This window comes from Myodes glareolus, chromosome 3 (assembly GCF_982192425.1).
Source record: "Myodes glareolus chromosome 3, mMyoGla1.1, whole genome shotgun sequence".
NCBI classification, from domain to species: Eukaryota; Metazoa; Chordata; class Mammalia; order Rodentia; family Cricetidae; genus Myodes; species Myodes glareolus.
This window is the reverse complement of record NC_142028.1, coordinates 21,643,494-21,670,017: the sequence shown is the minus strand read 5'-3', so window position 1 is coordinate 21,670,017 and position 26,524 is coordinate 21,643,494. Positions and strand designations below refer to the sequence as shown.

At 38.4% G+C, this 26,524-nt stretch overlaps 1 protein-coding gene across 2 annotated transcripts in view; it reads right to left on the bottom strand.

Moving 5' to 3' along the window:
• Clec1a (C-type lectin domain family 1 member A) overlaps window positions 1–24,714 on the bottom strand; it is a 46,870-nt gene extending 22,156 nt beyond the window's left edge. For both annotated transcript variants that reach the window (XR_015737431.1, XM_048432319.3), the window contains exons 1-3: window positions 24,389–24,714; window positions 6,443–6,541; window positions 4,971–5,147 (exon numbers count right to left, since the gene is read on the bottom strand). Coding sequence is in view for 1 of the 2 variants with exons in the window: in XM_048432319.3 (XP_048288276.1) it covers window positions 4,971–5,147; window positions 6,443–6,541; window positions 24,389–24,500 (388 nt within the window). In the remaining variant the exon portion in view is untranslated. The remainder of the gene's footprint in view (window positions 1–4,970; window positions 5,148–6,442; window positions 6,542–24,388) is intronic.
• Window positions 24,715–26,524: the final 1,810 nt, after the last annotated feature.

Genomic DNA, 26,524 nt, shown 5'->3' with positions numbered 1-26,524 from the left:
CGAATGACTGAAACTTCTGTGTTTCAGTGCAATGCAGAATGTGAACAGAGTATTCCTTCATGAGATGGTTCATATGATTATGCAATGGTTTGTATATAAAATTCCTCCCATAGACTCATAAGCACTGGGGGTGTAATTTTGAACTGGTGAGCTTTGGTGCTGTGATTGGATCCTGAGGGCTTCAATATCATTGATCGACTGATTTATTGATTGGTTTCAAATATCATGGCATTAATAGGACGTGATGAAAATAATAGGGGCTAATATAGAAATCAATCACTGGGAGATGTCTCACTCTTTGCATATGCCCTTTTCTCTGCTGCAAATATGGTGTGCATGATGTAAGCTGTCCTCCAGTGGCTTTCATTGCCACCATGTGTTGAAACATCTGAAGCTAGAAGCTAATCAAGTCTTTCCTCTTTTCAAGTTCTTTTTCAGGTATTCTCAGGTGTAGGTTCCTTGTATTCTTTCTGTATAAGTGTGTGTGTGTGTGTGTGTGTGTGTGTGTGTGTGTGTGTGTGTGTGTGTGTTGGAGTGTGGGCACTTGCAAGCAAAACAAGTAAGTACATAAATTAAGAGTAAGATGGGATACATGGGTACTTGTTGCATATATGAGAAGTAGTATCATGAGTATCATGGTAGTCAGGATCTTACAGCTAAGTTGTGTGGGAGAGACTTTTAATCATATCCATGGTTGTATCATTATTTTATTTTGGAGGTGATGGAGATTTGAACACCATGTTACTTCAGGTTAAATACTGAGCCATATTCTATGCTTTCTTGATGTGGGATGCCCCTCTGTTTGCTATGAACATGCTTTATTACAACCATTGGTTAATAGAGAAGCTGCTTGGGCCTATGACAGAGCAAAATACAGCAAGGCGGGAATTCCAAGCAGATAGAGAATGAAAGAAGGCGGAGCCAGAGAGATGCCACGTAGCTGCTGAAGGAGACAAATGCTGGAACCTTATTAACAACGAGCTTTGTGATAAAATATAAAATAATAATGGGTTAATTTAAGATGTAAGAGCTAGTTAATAAGAAGCCTAAGCTAATAGACTAAGCAGTATTTTAATTAATACAGTTTCTATGTCTGGGTGGCTGGGAAAGGAACGAGCAGCCTCCATCTACATTTTCTAACCTTTTGTTTTGAGATGGGGACTTAAGTGATTCAGGCTAGCCTTCAATTCATTTTATATCCCTATATTAGTTTGAAATTGTGACCTTCTTGCCTTAGTAGCTGGGATTGGAGGCCTGTACTATCTTGCTTGACATGTGCTTAGATAGGGTTTCTGTTGTGATGAAACGCCATGAGCAAAAAGCAAGCTGAGGAGAAACAGTTTATTTTACTCAGTTCCAAATAACAGCTCATCATCAAAAGCAGTGAGGTCGGAAACTAAAGAAGGGAAAGAATCTAGAGATAGGGACTAATGCAAAGGCCATGGAGAAATGCTTCTTGGTTTACTTGGCCTACTTTCTTATATTACCCAGAGTCACCAGCCCAGGGATAACACTAACCCACCATGGACTGGGTCTTCCCCCATCAATCACTAAGGTCACAGCTGGTCTTACTTTTCTCAGTTGAGGTTCCCTTTTTTCATATAACACTAACTTGTATAAACCTTTCAAGGGTAGCATGATTTTAAGAACAATTTAGTACCAAACTACTACGAAAATTTGAGTAGTCAAATGAATTACAATGAACACAGTGAATGAGAATCCAGCAAACAATCCTCATGCATACAGACAACCTCAGCTTTAACAAAGGCACAAAGAACATAGTTTAGTGAGCAGTGTTTTTAGTGTATGATACTCAGAAAACTGATACCCATATGAAGAAGAATAAACTAGACCCATGTTTCTTGTCATATAAGAAAATCAATTCAAAATGGGTCAAGGTCTTAAGTGTACAAACAAGAACTCTGACTCTTCTATGTCAAGAAAATAAAGAAGAAAAATCTGCCAAGACATTGCTGTAGATAGAGATTTTGGATTAAAACTCAAAAGCTTAAACCATAAAAGAAAAAGTAGATAAATGTGATTCTATCAAACTGAGGTGCTTCTACATTCATAGCATAGAAAATAATAGCATGAGGAGACAACCTTCAGAGTGGAAGAACATGTATGCAATCTACTCACATAGAAGAAAAAAGTCTAAATAGGTAATAAACTCAAACCTAAAATAAGACCTCCAAATAATCTAATAAAAATGGGTAAATGATAAAGGAAGCATTTCCCAAAAAGACACACAAATGACAACAAGTACACAAGAAGCTGCCCATTGTCACTAATTACTACAAAATGCACATCAAAGCCACAATGAATAGCACAAAAGCCCAGAGTTACAATGACAATCAATTAAAAATTGGAAAATAACAAATGCTCAAAAGAAACATAGGAAGAACTTGTACACATTGTAGATAAAAATATAAATTAGTACAGACACTACAGAAAACAATATAGAGATGTCTCAAAAAACCCAAACTATGATGAACATGTAACCTGGTAATCAGACTATTATGCATGTATCCAAGTGAAATGCAACTATGATACTAAATACATATATTCACTCCCACAGTTATAGTAGCCAAGAAATAGACTCTGCCAAATTGTCCATGGACTAATGAATGAATAAGAAATAAAGCACATATATACAACAGGTACTATCAGCTATTGCAGTACAATGAAATCATGTCTACTTACGTAAAAGTTCATAGAACTGGATAACATTGTGCTAAATAAAAAGAACTAAGTATATAAAGACAAATACTATGTGTTTTCATTCTTTTGTGGAAACAAAAGTAATAATTCCAAAGAAGAGATAATCAGGTAGGAAGGAGAGAGAGTAAAGTCTGAACGTGTTGTGTGAAACAAGAAGTGATACCATAAAACTAAAGACATAGAAAGAGTCCTATGTTGTTCTGACTTAGTATTAGTTTAACCTAAGCAACTGGAAAAAATAAAAGTAAGGGACTATAATGATGGTTCAGTGGTTAATAGTGTCAGCTGTTCTTGCATAGGACCTAGTCTAGATTCTCAGCACCCTCACAGTGGTTCAGAACTACCTGTAAATCCAGTTCCAAAGGATTCAATGCTCTTTTTTGATTCCCCCAAAGAGCACCAAGTATGCCCTTGATGCATAAACATACACGCAAATAAAACATTAATGTACATAAAATAAAACAACTAAATCTAAAACAACATTTTTTAAAAGTACGTGAAAAAAATTCCCCTAGACACAGCACACATACATGTTATATGTGCAAGCATAGATGCATGAGCATATTTCAAGGGAAATGCATATTTTTGATTAGCTAGATGAATGTATGCCATGAAGACGTGCTACTTTCAGATGCTCTGTTCTAAGTATGGATGTAGAACTAATGAAACAATAGTGGTCATAGAAGTCTCACACTGAGCATGGGCACTCTCTGTGAGATCCTCCTCTAAGTCCCCATCTATGTAGAAGGCTTCATGTGCCAATAGCTACAACATGGTCAATGCAGCAAGAATGTGTGTGCAGTAAGTCATTACTCTCAGGCAGGTCAGTCATTTTTGTCTGTTTGTTTCTGTTTGTTCGGTCTAGTTGATTTTTTTTTTTAACACAGGGTCTCACTGCATAGTTCTGGATATCCTGTAACTCACTCTGAAGACCAGACTGGTCTTGAACTCACAAAGATCTTCCTATCTCTGTTTCCTGACAACTAGGATTAAAGACAAATGCCACCACTGTTTGGGTGTGTCAATCAGTCTTATGACACATGGAAAATAATCCAAAAGTATGTGGTCATTTTCTGTTTGTGTGTTTTTACTAGAATTTGAGCACATAAGATATTAGCCAATTTATATCTGTGACCCAGATTTTTTTCACAGCATGCATTCCTAACACATTATATTAAAATCGAATATGGTTTATTTGCATAGTTTTTTTTAAAGCTAAATGAGAATCCCAGGGACCATTTTTTTTTTCAGAGATACCTGGACTTTTTGTTAATGTAGAATCCAAAAAAAAAAAAAGTCTACTGGTCTGGTAGAGAAACAGAAAAGAGAGAATTATGGTAAATGAGGTCACTTCTCACATGGAAAAGAACCACTTAGAGAAGTGTGCCTTGAGACACTGTTTACTGAGAAAATCATTCACTTGCTGTCTGCTTAAAGGAGAAGTGGTGTGGGCAGACATGATGATGAAACTGTGGTACTTTACATTTCATAAAGGAGAAGTCAAGCAGAGCTGAAAAATGTAGATTTCTTCCTGTGCTTGTGTGGTGGAGAGGACAGAGGACAGGGCTGACTTTAATATGGTGTACAAGGATGAAACTTTCAGAAAGAAAGAATAGAAAGAGTGGGTGGTAGAGTGTGTAAGGGGCACTGAGGCGATATTTACAGTTATCATCAGTGGTAGTTTGGGTTTCCTCATTACTGTCATTGTCTTTACCGTTGGTTCTTTGTGAGATTCCTATTCTTGACGGAGAAAAAAGCCAGAGTGAACAAAAACAACTGGGATTTATTTCAAGTTTTCCGAAATTTGAGACAAACCCCTGCATGAGTCTAAATATTGGAAAATTGTGGTTAAAACTTCCCCAAGACTTTCATTGTGCCTGGTCAGTGTGCGCTGATGACCAGTGTGTGCCAGTGTAACTGAAGCATGGCCCTGTATTTAGTTGATGGTGCTGCTGTTTAGGTTATTCTAAATTAACTGCTTTTCCTGTTTTAAATGTCAAAATTTGAAGAATTCCTTCCCATATAGTGACATGGATGTGTGTAAGCAATTATAACCCAACCTGTATGGTGACATGGATGTGTGTAAGTAATTATAACCCAATGTCTGATCATGATTATGCAGCTCAAACTGTTTATGGAGATGGAAGGAAAAGCACTTCTAAAAAATACATTGTTTTAGTTGCCCAGATGGGAAGTTCAAGTCCAGATAGAACAGTTTCCATGGTCCAGGGAGACAGGGCAATGCTCACCTCCACTTTTGTTATAAAGTTCACGACACAGTTTTACAGCTACGTGCTGTAGGGTTTCTATGAGTCTTCTGTTCTGCATCTGGAGGGACTGCAGCTGTCGGGATATGTTCCCCAGCCTTTCATCCATTTCAGCGATGCTGTCTTGCTGGGTATTGGAGAGCTGGTAGAACTGAAAAACTAAGTCATGTGACCAAGTCAGACAGGACAGCTCATGCCTGTTTGCATTTCCACACAGTGGGGAGGCAATAAAGCACATAGCTTAACAGCTTAAGACTGAGAGCTCACATTGCCACATCCAATGGCACAGGTAATTGCATCATCTCAGGTAAGTTTATATGTACACCTCTGTTAGAAAATATGAAGCCAAAGTAGTGGTTCTTAATTTCAGAAGCTAAGAGCCGAATGCTAAATTGTTCTAACTATTGAAGTATTTTATGCACAGCCAAACCTGAAACCAATCTAAAACTGTAAATATATTCATCTATTGTTATATTGAATATTAGAAGAATGGCATAATCCATTGTTCATTTCATTGTTACATTGGTCAGATCTCATTTTCATATTTTTGCAGATTTGTAGTTCGTGTATGTGAGGACGAGTAATAACTTCGGTGTCACTCAACTGAAAAGAAATTTCAACACAGATTTGAACTTCAGTTTTCTAAATCTAGAGAAATCTGTCATGAGTCATGAGAGCTACTTCACATTCTTAAGAAAAAAAGGTGATTACAAAATAGTGCTGTAACAAGATGATATAAATTTCGGGGTAGAGAGAAATAATAGTATTTCTTTTTACTTTTTAAATTTAAGTTCATAAATTTAAACTTTTTTTGAGAGAGAGGATTTCTCATAAATTTAACCTTTGCTTCAAAGAAAATCACTATATGAGCCCCTGATCTGCATTGCTGTATGGTATTTGCCTGGGGTCACCTTTAGCAGTTCGGGAAGGGGTTATATATTCTTACTGAGTAGATCTAGGAACACACTGTTGCTGCTTTGAAATGGAAGGTTTTTTCCTTGTTTGATTTTCTCGCATCCCCCCTCCAAAATAACTGTATCATTTCCCAGCCTTTCTGACAAATATAGAGACCCAGCTCTTCTCTGCTCCTTGTGTAGAGGATGGATGAGCGCAGAAACCACTTTCCCTATACCAATCCACTGCACCAGGTGTCCACAGCAGCCGCCAGAACTGCGCCACCGGAGCAGGGGGTAAAGAGATCAACAGTGCATGCTCTCCAAAGCGGTGATTTACATACGGACATGTAAACGGATACAATACTTGTCCCCACAGCATGTTTTCTTCGAACTGAAAAATGCTTGCTGTATTTACTTCAACTCCTAGTCATTTAAAGAGTTGCCTTTAGAAAGAGGATAAGACTCCAGAATTAGAATTTTACAAAACCCATAAAGAGATTCTCCTCCTGGACAAACCAAGGAACCAGGAACCTCCCCCAAGGTAAAGTGCAGACTTACACACAAGGCCCAGGGCTGCGAGGCCAACAAGTAGCACCAAACACAAGGTCAGCAGGGTCAGGGCCACTGGGCGCCAAACTGAAGAGGGAGTGTCATTCTCTGCAGAGAACAAAAAGAAACTAATGTGACCTTTAATTTCTCTTGGATTAAAGTCAGTCGCCCTGAGTCACAGAAGTTGGAGAGCCTTCTAGATGCAAAATGAAGGCAGTCAGGACTTTACTCTCTGCCCTCAGAAGCATGGCCACAAAGCCCACTTAGGTCTCACTTTTACATCTAGTTCATTCATAGGCCCTACCACTTCTGACCTCTCCCTGAGGCCTGCTGCGCAGTCATTATGTACTATCATGACATGTAAATGGTTGTCTTTAGAACCTTATAACTTGTCAAAACTCTGACGGAGGAGACCAGGTGTGCTGGCACACACTTTAATCCCAGGAGGCAGGAAGTTCTCTATGAGTTGGAGGCCAGCCTGGCCTACACAGCAAAGTCCAGCCCTGTCACTGTTATATTGTGAGACCCTGTCTCAAAAACAAACAAATAACAACAACAAGAAGAACAAAAAGACAAAAAGGAAAATGTGAGTATAAAGATTCTTACATATGCCTGACATGAGACTGGCCATGAAGGTACACACCTATAATCCCAGCAGTGTAGAAGGATCAAGAGTTCAAAGTCATCTTTAACTTTGTTAGAGATCAACTAGTGTTGACAAAAACAACCAAAAAATCCAAGACCCAGGAACCCCAAATCTTACCAAGGAGAAACTTTTTACAGCATCAGTAAAACCATGCAATTAATTTGTTCTCAATTTTGCAAAATATGCCCTGTCCCCAGTGCTCCATCTACGTGTCTGTAGGGAAAAAATGACATTTCCATCACCAGAAATGATGGTTTATTGTTTATTGTTTCTTTTTGGTGTTTCTTACATGAGGATCCTAATTTGTAAGAATGTTACATATTCATTTACCAGCCTTACATCTTTTCCAAACTAAGTTATAAAGGAACATAACCATCATTTCTCATAGATGAATGTAGCTATTTCCAAGTTCATAGTAGTCAAATAATGAACAAAAACAGAAAAAGAAACACTAGGGACTACCACTATCCTTTCTTGACTTTGTTTTCATGGGTTTGACCTGTCACAGTAGAGTAGCCACTGTATCACAAGGAAACCTTTCACCTGGTGAGATCATCTATTTGGGTTATGACCAAAGGCAGCTGACAGATTTGAACTCTCCTCCAGTGCAGATAACATCTGGGCTTTGTGACTAGAAAAGAACAAAAGCAGAGAAGATCCAGAAAACTCCATGCTCTCTATATTCATTCTAATTAAGAATTCAAGTCAGGTTTTAAAACAGAAAACAAGCATATACAAGTTTACTTCTGACTCACTGGAAACCCAGTCACTCTGGCCAAGGAGTTAGGCACTCCATCTTCACTCTCCCTCCTGTCCTCCAACTCCAACCTCCAATCTTATCCCCAAAGCTGTAGCAGACCATTGACTATGGCCCTTTCTTTCTTGGCCTTCTCATACTGACCCTCACACATTGATAGTGGGAGACTTTAACATCTCACACTCACTAATACACAGGTCATCCAGATAAAACTAAATAACAAAAAAAGCTGATGATTAATGACGTCATAAACAAAATAAATTTAACAGATATTACAGAAACTTGCACCCATACACACACAGACATGCAAAATAGACCTCCTTCTCTGTAGCTCATGGAATTTTATTCCAAAGTTTGCCATATACTAGGAGACAAATCATGTCTCAACAGATACAAGAAAGTTAAAACAACACCCTGTATCCTATAGAATAGTTGGGTGTGGTGGTACACACCTTTAATCCCAGCACTGGGGAGGCAGAGACAGACGGATCTCTGGGAGTTCAAAGATAGCCTGGTCTACAGAGGGAGTTCCAGGACAAAGATATGCAGAGAACCTGTCTCAAAAAGCCAAAAGTTAAGAGTAAAAATAAAAGAAATAGAGGTTAAAATAAAGCCACACAAAGATGGAAAATACACGGAGAATCTTGATACTGTTTGCTATTATGCTCTCTTTAAATTGTTTAAATGCTGAGGAAGGAGAAACAACTGCTAAAAGATACTTGCTTATAAATGCTGCAAAATTAATTCAAGATAGGTATTTTGAAAATACCTTGGCTTCAAAATTGAAATCAAAAGGTATGTTACTTTGGAGAAGAGATTTTGCTTTTGTTTCCACAGAAAATGAGAGGCTCTGGATTTATTTGGAGTTAAGAAAAATCATCTTTGACCAAGGGAGACCACCTGAGCAATTGCTGGTAGGAACAGATGACCCAGATGTCTGAGTTCTTCATCCAGAACAGGTTCAAGACTGCTGCCTGAGATGATCAAGACTCATAGGATACTTCAGTCAGGACTTGATCATAACTCTAAATTTTCTTTAGGTTCCCCATAAGATTATCAGTGCCCCCAACCAGCTGGAAGTAGTCTGAAATACTACGCCCACATTCACAAAAAATGGACTATGGACATTTTCCTTTGTTTTTTCTTTTTTTTTTTTAAAGAGGGGGAAGTGGTGCAGGAGAATTGTCTGTATTCTGTCAATCATGTTTTAAATAAATGCTGATTGGCCAGGCAGGAGGTATAGGTGGGAAAAACAGACAAGAAGTGGAAATGATGCAAGGAGAGCAGGAGAATTCTGGGGAGGAGGAAGTTGATTCTTCCCACTCCTGCCCAGAACACCGAAGCAGCAAGATGTGAGCTGCCCCACTGAAAAAGGTACTGAGCCACATGGCTAAAATAGAACAGAAAAATGGGTTAATTAAGATGTGAGAGTTTATCAGTAAGAAGCCTGACCTAATGGGCCAATCAGCTTTATAACTTACAGAGTCCTCTGTGTGAGTGATTTTCTCTGGGACAAAACAGCTGGGGGGTCGGGCGGGACAGAACCACAAATAAACAGGCCCTCTCATGTTACAAAAATAGACCTCCTTCTCTGTAGCTCACGGAATTTTATTCCAAAGTTTGCCATATACTAGGAGACAAATCATGTCTCAACAGATACAAGAAAGTTAAAACAACACCCTGTGTCCTATCTGACCACCATGGATTAAAGCTAGATAGTAATAACAACAGAAACAACACAAAGCTTACAAAGTCATGGAAACTGAGCAATTCACTACTGAATGAAAAATTAACCAAGACAAATATTTAAAAAGAAATTTAAAAACATTTTAAAACTGAATGAAAATGAAAATACAACATGCTCAAACTTATGGGAAATGATGAATGGTTGGTTCTAAGAGGCAAGCTCATAGCACTAAGTGGCCACAGAAAAAAAATTGGAGAGATCTTATATTAGTGATGGAAGAGGGTTAACTGTCTATGTGTTATTTTTATTGGTTAATAAAGAAACTGCCTTGGCTTTTGATAGGACAGCAGCTTAAATAGGTGGAGTAGACAGAACAGAATGCTGGGAAGAAGACAATCAGGTAGTCACCATGACTCTCCTCTCTGAGATAGACTCCGGTTACACTCATCCCGGTAAGCCACAGTCAAGTGGCAATACACATTAATAGAAGTGGGTTAAATCAATATATAAGAGCTAGCCAATAAGAGGTTATAACTAATGGGCCAAGCAGTGTTTAAAATAAATACAGTTTCCGTGTAATTATTTCGGGTAAAGCTAGCCAGGAAGCAGGTGGCGGGAAGAGGCCCGCCGTTCCCTTCTACATATTAGTGATTTAGTGATATGCTTAAAAGCTCTAGAACAAAAAGAAGGAATAACACCCAAATGGAACAGACAACAAGAAACAATAAAACTCATGGATAAAAACCAATAAAATAGAAACAAGAAACATTTTTTAAAAAAATAAATAAAACAGAGTTGTTTCTTTGAGAAAATCAATAAGATTGATAAACACTTCTCTAAATTAATTAAAGGTGATGGAGAAAGATTCAAAATAACAAAATTAGAAACAATATAAGGACATAACAACAGATACCAAGGAAATCCAGAGAATTGTAAAGAAATACTTTAACAACCCATACATCACCAAGTTGGAAGAATCTAAAATAAATGAATAATTTTCTTGATATATATGACATATCAGAGTAAATCAACATCAGATAAGCCATGTAAACAGATTTATAATCTCTAGTGACTCTAGTGAAATATAATCAGTCATTAAAAGACTCTCAGCCAAAAAAAAAAATGATCCCAGACACTTTAGAATGGACTTTCACCAAATATCAAAGAAAATCTAACTACATTATTTATCAACTTATTCTACAAAATGAAAACCAAAGGGACACTAGCCAATTCCTCTTACCAGGTTATAGTTGGCCTGATATCTAAACCACATAAAGACTCAACAAAGAAAGAAAATTACAGAACAGTGATCCTGATGGACATAAATGCAAAGTTTCTCAATAAAATACTTGAAAACTAAAACCAAAAACACATTAAAAAGATCATCTACCATGATAAAGTAGACTTCATCATAGAGATACAGGGATGGTTCAATATGCATAAATCAAGAAATGTTATCTAGCATATGAAAGACAAAAACCATAAGGTCATCTCACTAGATGCAGAAAAGGCCTGTGACAAAAATCCAACATTCCTTTATGGTAAATGTCCTGGAGATAATGGGGAAGGGATACAAGAAACAAAACTCAAAATAAGATGTGATTTACAGCAAATCCACGGTCAACATCAACCTAAGTGAAGAAAACCCAAAGCATTTCTACTGAAATAAGAAACAAGGCAAGGTTGTCCACTCTCTCTATATCTGTTCAATATAGTACTTGAATTATTAGCTAGAGCAATAAGACAACTAAAGGAGGTCAGGTGGGCATAATTAGGAAGGAAAGAAATCAATATATCTTTATTCATTGATGATGTGATAGTAGACATACATGACTCTAAAATTTCCTCCAGCAAACTCCTGCAGCTGATAAACACTTTCAGAAAAATATCAGGATGAAAAATGGATGTATAAACCCAATAGCCTTTCTATACACAAAGGAAAAATAGATGGAGGAAGAAATCATGGAAACAATACTTTTCACAATTGCCTCAAAAAACCCAAGATATTTTGGTGCAGTTCTAACCAGGAAAGACTTCTACAATGAAAGTGTTAAGACAATGAAGAAAGAAATTGAGAAAGACATCAGAAGAAGGAAAGATCTCCCATTCCCATGAATTAATGGTGGGATTACTAGATTTCAAACTTTACTACAGAGATATAGGAGTGGAAACAACATGGTATTGGCACAAAAACAAATACAGACCAATGGAATCAAGTTGAAGACTGAGACATAAATTGATACACCTATGGGCATTTGAATTTTTATAAAGCCAGAAATACACACAAGAAAAGAAGATGGCATCTTTAACAAATGGTACTAGTCAAATTGGACATCCATAGTTATCACTCTGCACAAAAATCCACTCCACTCCAAGTGCATTAAAGAACTCAACATAAGGCCATATACACCAAGTCTGATAGGAGAGAAAATAAGGAATAATCTTTAACTCATTGGCACAAGAAAAGACTTTCTAACCAGAACACCATTATCATTGGCAATAAGATCAATGATTAATAATCAGGACTTTATGAAACTTCATACTTCTGCATGCTTCTGCATGGCAAAAGACACCATTATTCAAAATGGCACCCTACAGAATAGGAAAAGATTTTTTCCAACTACATGCCCATAGAGTAATAATATCCAAATTATATAAAGAACTAAAAACCCCAGGCAGCAAGAAAAATAATCCAATTAAAAAGTAGGATACAGAGCTAAACATAATATTTTTAAAAATAAAAGAATTCACAAATGGACTGAAAAACATTTAAAGAAGTGTTCAACATCCTTAGTCATTAGCAAAGCATAGATGAAAACTGCTTTGAAATTTCTTCATCCACCACTCAGTCATAATGGCCAAGATTAATAAAAACAAATAACAGCTCATGATGGCCAGCATATGGGGTAAGGGGAATGCTTATTCATTGCTTGTAGGAGTATAACCTTATACAGTCTTTATAAAATTAGTGTGGCAGTTCCTCAGGAATTTGAGAATATATATACCTCAAGATTCTGCTATACCACTCTTTTTTATTTTTATTGAGCTCTACATTTTCTCTGTTCCCCTCTCTACTTCCCCACTCCCCTTTCACTCCTCCCCCAAGGTCCCCATGCTCCCAATTTACTCAGGAGATCTTGTCTTTTTATACTTTCCAATTCCAGTGCAGATTAGATCTATGTAGGCTTCTCTTAGTGTCCTCAATGTTGTCTATGTTCTCTGGGATTGTAATTTGTAGGCTGACTAACTTTGCTTTATGGTTAAAACTACCTATGAGTGAACACATGTAATAATAGCCAGAATCTGGAAACAGCCTAGGTGCCCCTCAATAGAAGAATAGATAAAGAAGGTGTGGCACATATACACTTTAGAGTTCTACTTAGCAGTAAAAAACAATGACATCTTGAATTTTGCATGCAAATGAATGGAAATAGAAAACACTTTACTGAGTGAGGTAACCCAGACCCAAAAAAGAAGAATATGGTATGTACTCACTCATAAGTGGATTCTAGCTGTAATTAAAGGACATTGAGCCTATAATTCATGATTCTAGAGAAGCTAAACAATAAGGTGAACCTAAAGAAAAACATATACTTATCCTCTTGGATATTGGAAGCTATACCACTCTTGAACATATACCCAAAGAAAGCTTCATCTCACCACAGAAGTACTTCTTCAACCATGTTCATTGCTGCTTCATCCATAATAGCCAGAAATTGGAAACAACCCAGATGTCTATCATTGGATAAATGGATAAAGAAAATGTGGTATAATTAACAATCGAATATTACTCAGTTTAAAAAATGAAATGAAATTTGCAAATCAATGGACAGGTCTAGGGAGAAAATCAATCTGATTGGGTAACATGTACCTAGAAAGAAAAATGTGGTATATATTTATTTGGATGTTGTCTTAGATAGCCACAGAAGTTTGATATAGACTAAGAGAGTAGGTGGGAGGAATGAATATCCCTTGCAAGAGAAAATGAAATTAATAGTTAGGAATAGACAAGGTAGGTGTGTTGTCTTTCACACTTTTCTGTGGACACCCGAACCTCGAAACAGGCGCGCGCTTTCCTGACCCGAGCCCACGAGAACGGACAATTGTCCTAGGGGTTTGAACAGAGACGACACACACACAAAGAGACCCGGCTCATCTGCCGAGGAGCAGTGGCAAATGGCAGCTTTATTAAGCATCAGTCGGATATATATATATACTGTGGGGTAAAAGGACACCAGCACCCACCAGGATCAAGGAAAAGGAGAAGTCAGGGATCCACACCCAAGGTCGGAGAGCAGCTGAACAGAGAAAAGAGGAAGCCAGGTGGGCGTGCCAAGGTTCAGGGACGAGCTGACCCGGGAACCTTGCCTGTGGCGAGAACCTTGCTTGCAGGTGTAACTACCATAACGGTTAAGGGAGAGTTCTTTCTAAGCTACACCTTTGGGCCGTAGGCAAAACTGACAAAACAGGAGAAGGCAGTTCTATGCCATGCCTTCAAGCTGATGCAGTGGAACCAGGAAGCAGAACAGCCCTGCATAGCGCCTCGGGGAAAATGGGGAACCTGTGTACCTACATAGGTGGACTAGAACAGAAGAGTTAAATGCAGATGGAGTGGGAAGAGGGGCCAGAGGTGATGACAACACAGTGAGGTACAGCTGTAACAGTCGAGAAATAATATGGAAACTTAATAGACTGGAAGCTTCCTAAAATATATACACATATGAAAAAATCTAAATAAAATCACCAACTAATTGGGGAGATAGAGCTCCAATTGGAAATCTCTAGTCACCAAATGAAACTCCTAGTACCAGGAATGTGTTTTTTATCTGGTAGAATTATTGACCCAATAAATACCCCAAACAATTCAGGCTATTGGTTGCTCTCCACAAACTGATGGATGGTAAAGCCATATTGCTGAAGACAATGCCTACACAACTGTGTTGAACATAGACATTTTAGGATTTAAAAAAAAGTCCTATCTAAAGCCTTCATCCCTGTCGACTAGTGCTTATGTACTGGAATGTACTCTACACTCTACAAAAGGAGAAAGGTAAACACCAACGGTCCAGCTATAAACCATTTGATCTACAATGGTAATTTTTCTGCAAGGTTCACTAGTGCAATAGTGGCACAAAGCTATGGCAGTAATCAACCAATATCTGATTGGATTTCAGGCCTACTTCATGTGATAGAACCCATCCCCAATAATGCTCAGATGGCAAAGAAACTGAGACAAGATAGATCAGAGATCTAGGGGAAAACTAAATATTACTATTCTGCTAAAGGAACATAGTAATAAAATGACTTCTAATGACATTCTGCTATGCTCATAGATCTGTGACTTGCTCTGCTGTCATCAGAGAAGCTTCCTCCTGCAACAGATAAAAGTAAATACAGAGATCCCCAGCCAGTGTGCAAAGGATGGGACACCTTGGAACACTCAGTCCTAAATGGGATGGCTCCATCAAATCCCTCCTTTCAGGGTTCAGGGAACCCTGCAGAAGAGGAGGCAGAAGGAATGTTAGAGCCAGAAGGGATGGAGGACACCAAGAAAATAAGGAATTGTAAACACAGCTAAACCAATGAACTACAGACTATGGTGGCAAGCGCAGGACATACACCAAATGGGATTCCAGCACTGAGATGAGAAGTGGATACATGTCCCCATCCTTAACTGTCAGTGACCAAGTCAGAGGAGCTGCAGTCAGCAACAGAGCTTATGGAGTGCAATTCACCAGATAGTAAAGCTGTGACTGGTACATTCAGGAGAGGCAAAGCCCTGGGAGGATTGTTTCCAAAATTCCCCTTGCTTCTGCTGTGCTTCCTCCTGCTTAATGCTATCACATGTCTGCTGTATTTGGCATGGTAATCCCTTTCATTTCAATGTGAAAGGCTCCGTGTCTAAGTATAGTTTGATTATATCATGAGAAAATCCCACTCTTCACTGGGCAATTTACATGCAAGATCATAATGAAGATGAATGAGCAATGAAGCTTAGTTGAATCAATGATTTAATTGAACTTTCGGAGTCACCCTAAAAGATACAGGTGGCTAAGACAATGAAGATGATTAGGGAAATGGTTTAGGTTATTCTGTCAATTGTTCTGATAAGAGATCCAAATAAGGCAAAAATAGGCTACAAGTCATCTTCCCCTTTGTTAGATGTGAGATTGGCAGAAGATGGAAAATAAGAAGAAGGAAGTTTCATGCATTATAGGCCCATTACTTCTGCCTGTGGAAAAACAGGCTGATGATGAAAGAAAACAATTACGTCCCATACCCAAGGTTAGGCCTGAGTTCCTTTATCATGTAATTTGCAGAATTAATTACAGGTTTAGGTTTGCACCTCGAAAAAACAAAGTTGTGGAAGGAAATTAAATGATTATTGTGTGTAGATGGCCAACACAAAACAAGCTCAACAACAACTTTGGGGGTTCTTTGTCTCATAAAATTCAGTCAGGACATTTATTTCTCCTTGTTGTTTCTGTTCTTCTGGTTCTTCATTTCTTGTTGTTGTCCTTCTTTTTATTCTCCTCCTTCTTTTCCTTTTCTTTCTTCCTCATCCTTTTCCTCGTCTTCTTATTTAGCTTACAGGTCCTTTGCATATATGCTACAGCTTCCAGTTCTGTGTTTTTATGGGATTCCTATGTGTGTGGATATATGTGTCTATATGTGTTTCCTTTGCTCTTTCTTTGAATCCTTTCCTTATGTTTGTTTTCTCCTATTTCAATTTGTTTGTTTTGGGTTTTATTTTATTTTATCATTATTACTTAGATGACTGTTTTCTAATGAGAGACAGAGAGGGTGTGGATTCATATGGGGGAAGGGAGGATTTCAAAGGAATTGGGAGAGGGGAAGCTGTAATCAATACGTCGTATGAGAAAAATCTATTTTTTTCTTTCTTTCTTGTTCTTTTTCTTTTGTTTTTTCAAGACAGACTTTCTCTTTATAACAGCCCAAGCTGTCCCGGAACTAGCTTTGCAACAAGATTGGTCTCAAACTCATGAAGATCTGCCTGCCTCTGCCTCCCAAGTGCTAGGATTTAAAGGCATGTAATACCATACCCTGCCAAAATCTATTTTCAATAAAATTAAAATAGAAAGAAAAAGTTACTTCCTCCTAGAGATATCCTTTATAGCATATATTCTAGGCACAATGATGTGAGCTAGCTACTATTGCCAAAGGAAAGCAGTAAAGATAGAATGGACATAGAAAATATGATGACCATCCCATCCTCCTGTATTTAGGAAATAAGTCAAAATTCAGAGAGAAGTCATGTGGGTGTATTTTATTTTACATTTTAATAATCATCTCAATAGGTTGTTCAAATTCTATTTAGAAGAAATTTAAAATACTTTTCATAGATTATAATAATTTCTTTATGATTTAACCTAATTTAATGACTTCTAGAAGCTTTACTGCAATTAAGACAAAATCCCAGAATACACTCTTTTTTAGTCAGTTCCTACCCTGCTCTTCTTTTCCAGTGTCCTGCTGTTATGCTAATGCTCTCCTCATAGAACCCTTCTGTGTGTCCTTGCAACCCTTAGACTGATCTCTACCTCAATTCCCTGCGTTCTCCCTGCTTCTGCTTCTGCAACCCTCAATAATGGAATGGCAATGAGCTTCCCAGTTTCCCTTCTTCCTGGATGTTGTTTTTTTCTCTGGCAGTTTTTCTTCTTGATGTAAGTCTAAAGTTTCCGAATTCTCCCCCAAATTTTCCTCAAAATGCTGAACCATCTCTCTAGGGAAACTTCCTCCTTAAAAGAGATTTTACACAAAAATAAACTGCCTGGGAGGTGCTTAGTTTGGGTTTGGCTTTATTGTAGTTAGGGTTTTGGAGGAGAATTCCTATGCTGTCTTGTGTGGTGTGTTTAGAAAGAAGTGCGGATAGGCCAAAGAAAGGCATAAACATCCCAGGAATGCTGAGAACACCATCTTCCTGAGTCACCTAATATTGTTATGCTATAAAAGTCTAGAGTGCCATTGTCAAGTTTTGAATGCAAACCCTTTTGTTGCTCCAAGAAACTTGGCAGATGAGGAGTATTGTCACACTTGTTTAGTTATTCTTCATCCGGCAGCAGAGGAAGCCTCTACACTCTCACAAACTAAGAGCTCACAGGAAAAGAAACAGACACCACTAAATAAAGGCCATAAGTAGACACACACACACCCTCCACGTGCCGCAAAGACATCTTAGAAGCTGGAAAAGAAACAGAATTTAACTTTAGCAGTTTGTACAAGGCTATGCTGGATATTTGTGGCAGAGCTAGGATGAGTTCATTATGCTTAGCCTTGTTCTTTGTGCATTTTTGGTGAAATAAGAATCCAAGAGAAACATGTCTACTGATGTGCACAATATTTCAAAGACTGCTTTCTGAGTCTTTCACACCATTGCACTCTTGACAGATTTCAACCCATCTCTGCCTTCAGGATCTATTTTTGGTTTAAATGTTGTCTTTTCTGGAACACCTTTTTTTTTTCATAGTTGTCACTCACTGTACACAGTGCCCTCTCTATGAATCTGTGAGGTTGATATCTTGTGTGTGTGTGTGTGTGTGTGTGTGTGTGTGTGTGTATGTGAAGTAACACCAGAGAGACAATTAGACTAACTTTTAGATCTGTTAGATCGACTTTCATCCTCTCTGCATGTAAGCATGTAAATGATGCTAACCTTCCTATTGTTTACAAAGGAGCGCAGATGGGTGACCTGGGTATTCTTGCCACATGGGAAGACTAGGCAGGAATCAGGCTGAAGAAGTTACATCTAAGAACATAATATTTCAGAATATTAATGAGTTTCTCATCTGTAGTGAAATGCACTTGCGTTCTTAAGTAAGCTATGAGTAAGTTCATTTTATAACCTAATAAGGTTATTCAATTACTGAAATATAGTTTAAATATAAAATTACCAAGCCAGGCATAATAGTACATGTCTCTAATCTCAGTACTTTGAAAATTGGGGCAAAAGGATTGCTGTGAGTTGGCAGCCTCAGGGCATGGTGAGCTCAGGGTCAGCCTGGGATACTTAGCAAATTCTGTCTCAATAAACAAGCAAACAAACAAAAACTACTGATGGCTACTAAAATTCTTAAATCACCAAGATAAATGTCTTAAATGAATTTTCTCGTCTATTTTCAAGAACAATCTCTAGAATAGAGATTATTATTCTACTTTGCAGGTGGGCAACATTTTGCTCTGGGGAATGTTCACTATCGTACAGAGAAAAACAGAGCCACTGTTAATAATAGTGACTGCATTGTGTATACTGTTGTATGTCATTGGAAGCCGCCCAAGTTATTTAAGTGTATAACTGCACCTAATCTTTATTTAGATAGGAATATGTTTGTCCAGCAGTTTCTTTCTTCCTATGTGCGGAGAGCAACAATGGAGCCTGATGTGCAATCCACTGAACACTGTCAATCATAATCCTTCTCTCAACTTTTTACATTCATATTCCACCTTTTATGTAAATTCATTTGGAATTATAAAAAGGCTCCAGTGTCTGAGGGTTTGTAACGTCTCATTTCTACATTGTCGATTGTCTGTTGGGATTATAAAGCATTCTTCTCCATTCTTCCAAAAAGATTAACTTTATAAAATACAAAGGATAAAATGAATTTTTTTACAGAAAAAAATGTTTTCCCCAAATCATTTTATAGCAAAATGTATTAGCAAGGGCTCCACAATACTGGTTCTATTTTTAAGCCTTTGTTCCTTTCTCAAATTCTCTGCATCCATTTCTTCCTCTGAGAACTTCCAGTCTTCAGTTGAATAATCCCTTTGTAACCCTTAGTAACAAGTTTTGTCATGATTCTCAATTTATGCTGAACTAAATCCTAATCCAAGTTTAGTGCCATATGTTTTCCTCCAAGTTCTTATTTGTCTTAATTTTGCCTGCATTTTGTACCAGGCTAATTGTTTCTTTATGATGTAACCTCCACACTGCCGTCCACAGAGTGGGAAAGTCACCCAACGCTCCAGTTTGTCCTTCTGGAAAATCCAGGCTGAGCCTTGTAGATCTGGAGAAACTAATACCTTCTCAAAAATCATCTGCTTAGTTCTGAGTACCTTCTGCAGTCTCCAATATGTCTTCAATAACACTAAGTACTTTTCTTATAACTGCCAATTTTGATTATTTTGTGGTTTCAATTACCTCATAAAAACATAAATAGAACATCCCCAGTGTCTGCCATAGTGTTTCACATTTAGTGAGTATGCTTAAAAGATGTGTGAGGCCATAGAGTTGTGACTTGTGCCTTACTGCTTCAATGCAGATATGTAAAAATGAAACTAAAAAGCCAAAAAAGATTACAACAAGATTGCAATAATAAGAGTAGAGCAAAACAGAACTCGAATTGATTTTTTAAATAGTGCTTTTCTAAGTATCATTAATTGAGGTTTTTTTTTTTTATCCTTTTGTTGGAATAACATTCCCACTTCAGTGGGAATCTTTGTCCTTCTATGAGATCATTCCCTTACTCTTGATGTTGTTCAGGTGGATTGGCCACCCTGGGCTTCTTTTCTGTTTACAGTGTCATTAGAATCTCTCCCACCTTAGAAATTAAATTAAAAAATGTCACCACTCAATCTTGTGGCACCTTGCAGCAACATTATATTTTCTTCAAAGAAGAAAAAGAAATGAAATGGGGAAATCATAGACACTTTCATTTCATCATCAGCCTGTTTTTTACACATTGCTATAAAGTAAGCAATAGCCCCACCAGTGTGGTGGCATATAGCAATGATCCCTGCTCTTGGGAGGCTGAGATAGGAAGCATTTGAGTTGAGGATCATTCTCAGCTGTGTAGAGAGTTTCAACCTTAAAAAAAAAAAAGATGATTATGATGTTAAATAAACTTCTATTTTCCTCCTGATTGCTGAAATAACAAACTGTGCTTAGTCTCCTCTTAAATGATCTGCAGTGTTTATTATTTTTAGCATTCCATGATTGCTTGACATTGACTTCTCCACTACTGTGAGTTTATTTTCCCTGTGTTCCAATGCTTCTTTCTGTCAGTCCTGCTTCCAAGGTCTCTACTACTACTTCCTAGTAGCCTCCCATTGGCCTTCTTGTTCTCCAGGCCCTGTGGCTGATACTCCTTGGCTTCTCTCCTTGCCAATCCATTTTATTTTCTAGATTTATGGCTTAATATTTCCTCCCTTGGAGATCTGATTCGCTCATATCAGTTTTTAATTTCTATTCAAATTACTTAAACAATTTAGTCATTTTCATGCTACTGATCACTACATATATATTTAGCCCTAAAGTTTTAGCCTGAACACACATTCTTCAAATATATGTGTATTCACATAATTTCAAATACATTTCAGGGGCTGGAGAGATGGCTCAGAGCTTAAGAGCATTGTCTGCTCTCCCAGAGGTCCTGAGTTCAATTCCCAGCAACCACATGGTGGCTCACAACCATCTGAAATGAGATCTGATGCCCTCTTCTGGCCTGCAGGCAGACACACAGACGAATATTGCATACATAATAAATAAATAAATATTTAAAAAAAAAAAAAAACAAATACATTTCACCTTGCAGACCCTTGAACTCAGGCTGAATTCGTCACCCTTCAGTTCTTACTGTAGTTTTTATTGCAGGTCATGACAGCACCTCCCCCGCCACATCTGGCAGTACTCAATCAACCTTTGCCTGACTTCTTTTTCCTGGTTCCTCACAGGCAACCAAAAGCATTCCTTGAAGCTCCTCCCCTAAATGTCTATCCAATTGCTTTCTCCCCCTCCTTCCTACTTTTCTTCCTTAGTTGAGGATTCTAACCTTTACCTGGAGTACTGATAAAACAGACTTTGTTTCATCCAAGTCCACAAATTCTCCTTTAGTCCATCGTCAGCATAGCCTAGAGATACTTTTAAGAACACATCATTTGTCTTTCTGTCTCTTTCTCTCCGCCACTGATTTCATTTTAACTGCAGAATAGAACTAAAACATGTCAGATGGCCTAAAAGACCCTTAAGCTCTCCAGATCTACCCCCTATAGCCACCCCTCAGCTCTGCAACTCAGTTATACCTACAACACACAATTCTCTGAAAACAAAGCATTCATTAAAGTCCCCCTCATTTTTGTTTCTTAAGTGTCTCTCTGTAGAGCATCCTCAAGTCTGAACACTTCCACTCCTGTTTCCTTATACTATAGAAAATCCTAAGGTCAACTCAATGCAACGACCACTCTCTCTAGATCTTTCTGGGTCTCTTTTAGCCCCCTAGACATAAAGGACCAGACTTTCTTGTGTCTCATGCACACACTCCAAGATAGTATGTTATTATATATAAGGCTGAGTTGAGAACCAGCTTCCCTCATAGCTCATAGTTGAGCATCTATCATATGCACTGCGTGGCCGGCCTTTGCTAACCTGACTGAATTTGTGGAAATTGTGTGAGCAATTATTTCTTTTATTTTGACTTTTATTCTGTCTTCTTAACTGTTTGCTGACAAGCATGACTAATATAAGAGTAACATTAAAATCTGAAAATTACTTGAGTGTTTATTCCTATTAGTTCAAATGAAACAGTTTCAAAAAATGCCTGCTCACATTTTGCCACAGCATTATATTGAACCTGAAATTGCCAGAAAAAAAGAAATATGATTTTTACTGCTGTTTCTATAGCTGAGGTGTATCAAATATGTTTTCTTAAGAAACTTTTTGTGACATTCCTCTAAATATTTGCATATCGCAAGATGAAATCAACATATCACACAGGAAGCCTCTTCCAGATGTTTGACTCTGAGTCATTTCCTTGTAACCTTCTCTCCCACTGTTCCAATTTCAGTTTCTTTCAAAGAGGCTGCCAAATGTTGTACCCAGTGTTTCATCTTGCCCCACCTTTGTCTCCACCCTTTAATCTCGAGGTACTGATTTGTACACACTGTTCCTGCTTATGCAGGTCATTAGTCCATCTCTAGGCTAAGATGAAAAACAAAATTTCACATGGTCCTCTTGAGACCATGGCCCTGTGAACTAATTGTTCATGAGACAGTTTGGAGGAAGGCCTTTCCAGCCCTGCCTGAAGCGTCACCCACATCCTGCAGCATCTACCTTCCTCCTGTAACCACTAAGCTCCAGGTCAAGGAAGCTGGAAATCCCCAATATCCTTTAAGCAGCTCTTTGCGTAGTTTAGTGGGAAATCAAGAAACCATACCAGTAGGCGTCAGGAGGACAATCATTTATAAAAAGGATTATTTTTGTATGTACATTTGTATGAAATGACTTTATGGAGGAAAATGAGGGACCCTGAAAGTTACTTGAGAAACGGGAGAGCAGTACAGAAATGTGTCCTGATTCACAGAAGTAAAGAAATCCTGGATCTGGTCGCAAGGAAAAGTAAACGTCTTGAAGACACAGCCAGGAATTAGATTCCACTGAAGGAAAGTGACACAAAAGTGTTAAACAGAGCCCTCCAGGAATCTGCAAAGGATGGAATATTGAGAGAAATGTTTTTTAGAGTGCCTGTCTTGGTCATTCTCTATATTCTTGTATGCCTCGTAAAGTTGTGTTACATCTGTTCACAGTTAGCTGAAGTTAATATGAGCAGATGTGCATAAGGTACTTAAAGGAATCCTGGGCACAACATATGCATGAAAATCCACCTCCGATCATTGATGTCTTACAAGCAATGAAATCAAAGCGCCAAGACACTAAGATCACACAGTGATAAGTGGCTTACTTGGTATCAGAATCTCAGCATATGGCTTGCTATCCATTTGTACTACTACTGAGTGGGGTATTGGCTCTAGAACAAAGTCATGTGTCTGCAGTAGACCAACCAGAAAAGGCCCCCAAGTACTTGTGTGAATTATAAAAATGACTGGAAATGGAAAAAGTGTTACTCTGTCATAAGGCTGATAACAGTAAAGAAAATAGTAAGACATAAACTAAATCAAATGTTTTCTAAATATGATTCAATCATGTCACTATTCTAACCTCAGCAGAGTAAAGGGGGCAGAATATTGTGATGCACGCTTATAATCCAGCTATTGGGGAAACAGAGATAAGAAGGTTGCCAGTTTGATGTCAGTGGGTGACATAGTGAGATACTACTGTCTCACATTGATTGAAAGGAGTCCACAGTGTTGCTCAGTGTTATTCTGTTGCCTACCATGAGGAAGACATTATGTTCAAAAAGAAAGGGCTGGGTTGAGAGGGTGCGAGAAATTTGATGCAAATAAATCTGAGTTCCCTATTTAGGTTACCAAATCATTGAATTTCAGACATAAGAGGACACATTAAGAAGAGTTTACTTCTGTTGTCCATGATATCACAGAGGATATAACCAATACCTGAGGCTAACATGACTCCTCCAACGTCTTGCAGATTCAAGATGCAGAAATTCTAATAAATACCCATGTTAATTAGCCACTTGGAAATTTATCCCTTAAAGTCAAGAGTTAAAAACTCACCACTCCTACCACCACCACCCCTCCAAAATGGTCATTTTGATTAACCCAAATTTTCAAATCACATCACAGGTGACAATCCGCATGGACAACAACAAGCCGGCCTGATTTGGCCTTTGTGAGAAAGGAAAAGGAAACAGATGTTTCTTTAAGGTATAATCTCATCTTTTCCTGCTATACCTAATTGTAAAATCCATATGCTCTCCTTGCAAACTGCTAAACCAGTGATGGCATGTTAGAGAATCAGACCCGTGTGTGTATTAACATTTTCAAATGTTACATGCGTGCAGACAAGTTGTGGGAAGCGCAAATAACCCTCACTATAAGCCATGGGAAGAATCCCTCCCTTCCCTCTGAGTTGCACATGCCTAGGAAAAGGGCCTCAGTTCAAGAATTTCTTCAGGGCACTGGTCTGCTTGGACTCTAGAAGACGGGAATAAGTACCTGAATGCCTGGGATCTGCACGTCTGGTGACAGTGGAAGCTCCAGAATACAGGCTTATGGTGGTGTCGTCATCATCGAGCATATCCCTCGTGCTGCTGTATTTGGCCTGCATCCTGATTCCTGCAGAGCTGCGGGGGCGATGTGTTCAGATTGCTCCAGGCTGTGTGTCTAACTTCAGATACCTCAGGAAACCAGTTACTGAGAGGCATTCCTAATGCTCTCTCTCCCTGCAGGCAGCAGGGGAAGCCTCTGACTCCAGTTCCTGCATGGAGAAGCCCGGCCCCTCCCCTGTGAGCTTGTACTCAGAATGCCAAGTTGGTCTGGCTGAGGGGAAATCGCTGTGTTTTCTGGCTGGGCGGTCCCTGAACGTTATTATAATATCAGCATTATTTTTAGACCGCGTGTGTATCTGTTTACAAGTCTTTCAATTGCAAGCTGCGGATGATGAGCCCTCACCGTAGCACTCTGGGTCCTCTGACACTAATAATCAGAGATGGACACAGCTTCTTACCCAGCATGCATCACAGGCTGATTACTCACTTGTACCTTTAGGGAAGGAGAGGACACCCCTGCCTGTCTCCAAAGGCAGAGTGCAAAGCATCATTCACTGGAAGCCGAAGCTGCAGACCCCCTGAGAGCATCCAATCGATTCAATTCTTTCATTTAACTCAAAAAGAAATTGAAAGCTTTCTAGGTGAAGTGATTTCTTTAGAAGTCACAAAGCTGGTTAGGGTCAGACTAGTTCTGAAAGTTCTCTCCTGTTGTCAACTTCAGGCTCTTTCTTCTGACAGTATCTGGACTTGATTTACCATTTTCTAACACACCAGGATCATTGTGATGGTGAGCAATGCCATGCGCTGTTAGCAGCCCCCTCTTACACACTGTTACTAGCCACTGTGCAACTTTGGGAAGACAACTAGCAATGTGTGCCTACATTTGTTAAGTCAAGACAAGAAATGAGAGAATTGTCTCAGTGTCCAACAACTGCTCCTGAATCAGTACAATTTAATTCTATTTTGTGTGTGTGTGTGTGTGTGTGGCAACAACAAAATACCTAAGACCATATTTTCATACACAAAGAAAACATTATTTCTCATAGTTCTGGTTCAAGATCAAGGTGTTAACAAATTCATTAGTGAGATGAGGAATACATCCTTTAAGTACTGTACTGTGGCCACCATATGGCGGAAGGAGTGATGTCACACAAGTAAACGTTGTGTGTGTGTATGTGTGTGTGTGTGGTATTGTTTAAGAAAAGCACACTAAGTATCAGCTAGTGTTGAAACAGAGTTAAGGCAGCCAGAGCCTATAAGAGACCACCAGAAACTATAGACTGTGAATTAGCGGTGTTTCAAGCTGTATGTTGTTCACCCTATCATTATATATTTAAGAGGAGTAATAACGGGAACCCTTTAATGAATGACTTGTGTCTGTTTGTTTGCATTGGGTTGAGCATTGGATTGCTGTGGAAGAAAGGAGGCAGTAAGAATTCTGAAGGTCAAGATATGTGCACTGCAAAGGACATGAAGTATTAAGAAGCTAGAATGTTAAAAAAAATCACAGAGCAGTTGTGGTAGTACACATCTGTAACCCTGTAATCCTAGAGCAATAGGATCACAAGCTCAAAGTCAGCCTGGACTTATAGAAAGACTCTGTGAAAGGTAGAAACAAGAAAAGAAAGAACAAAAAGAAGGAAGAAAGAAAGGCTGAGAAAAAGAATAAAAGGAGCGAAGGAGGAAAGGAAGCAAGGAGGCTGAGAGAAAGGGAGGAAGGAAGGATGGAAGGAGAAGGGAGGGAGGAAAAATAAAGGGATAGAAAGAAGGAGGCAGAGTGAGAGGAGTGTGAGAGGAGAGAAATTACAAATAGAGCAGGAAAATAAGAGGGGTTTCCACTAATTATGTTTCTCATGAAATAATATAATAGTAACCAGAACTGTTTGCCAAGTTACAGTTATTCAAGTAGATTCTTGCTAATTTTTGACCACATATATTGAAATTTGTACTGTGTTTCTTAAACATTTATTTCAACAATAATGAAAATATTTTTTAAGCATGCTATATTGTAGGTACAGGGTCTTTTGGATTCAAAACCCCCTGGCTCTTTTAAAGCTTGTATCCTATGGAGAAAATTTGACTG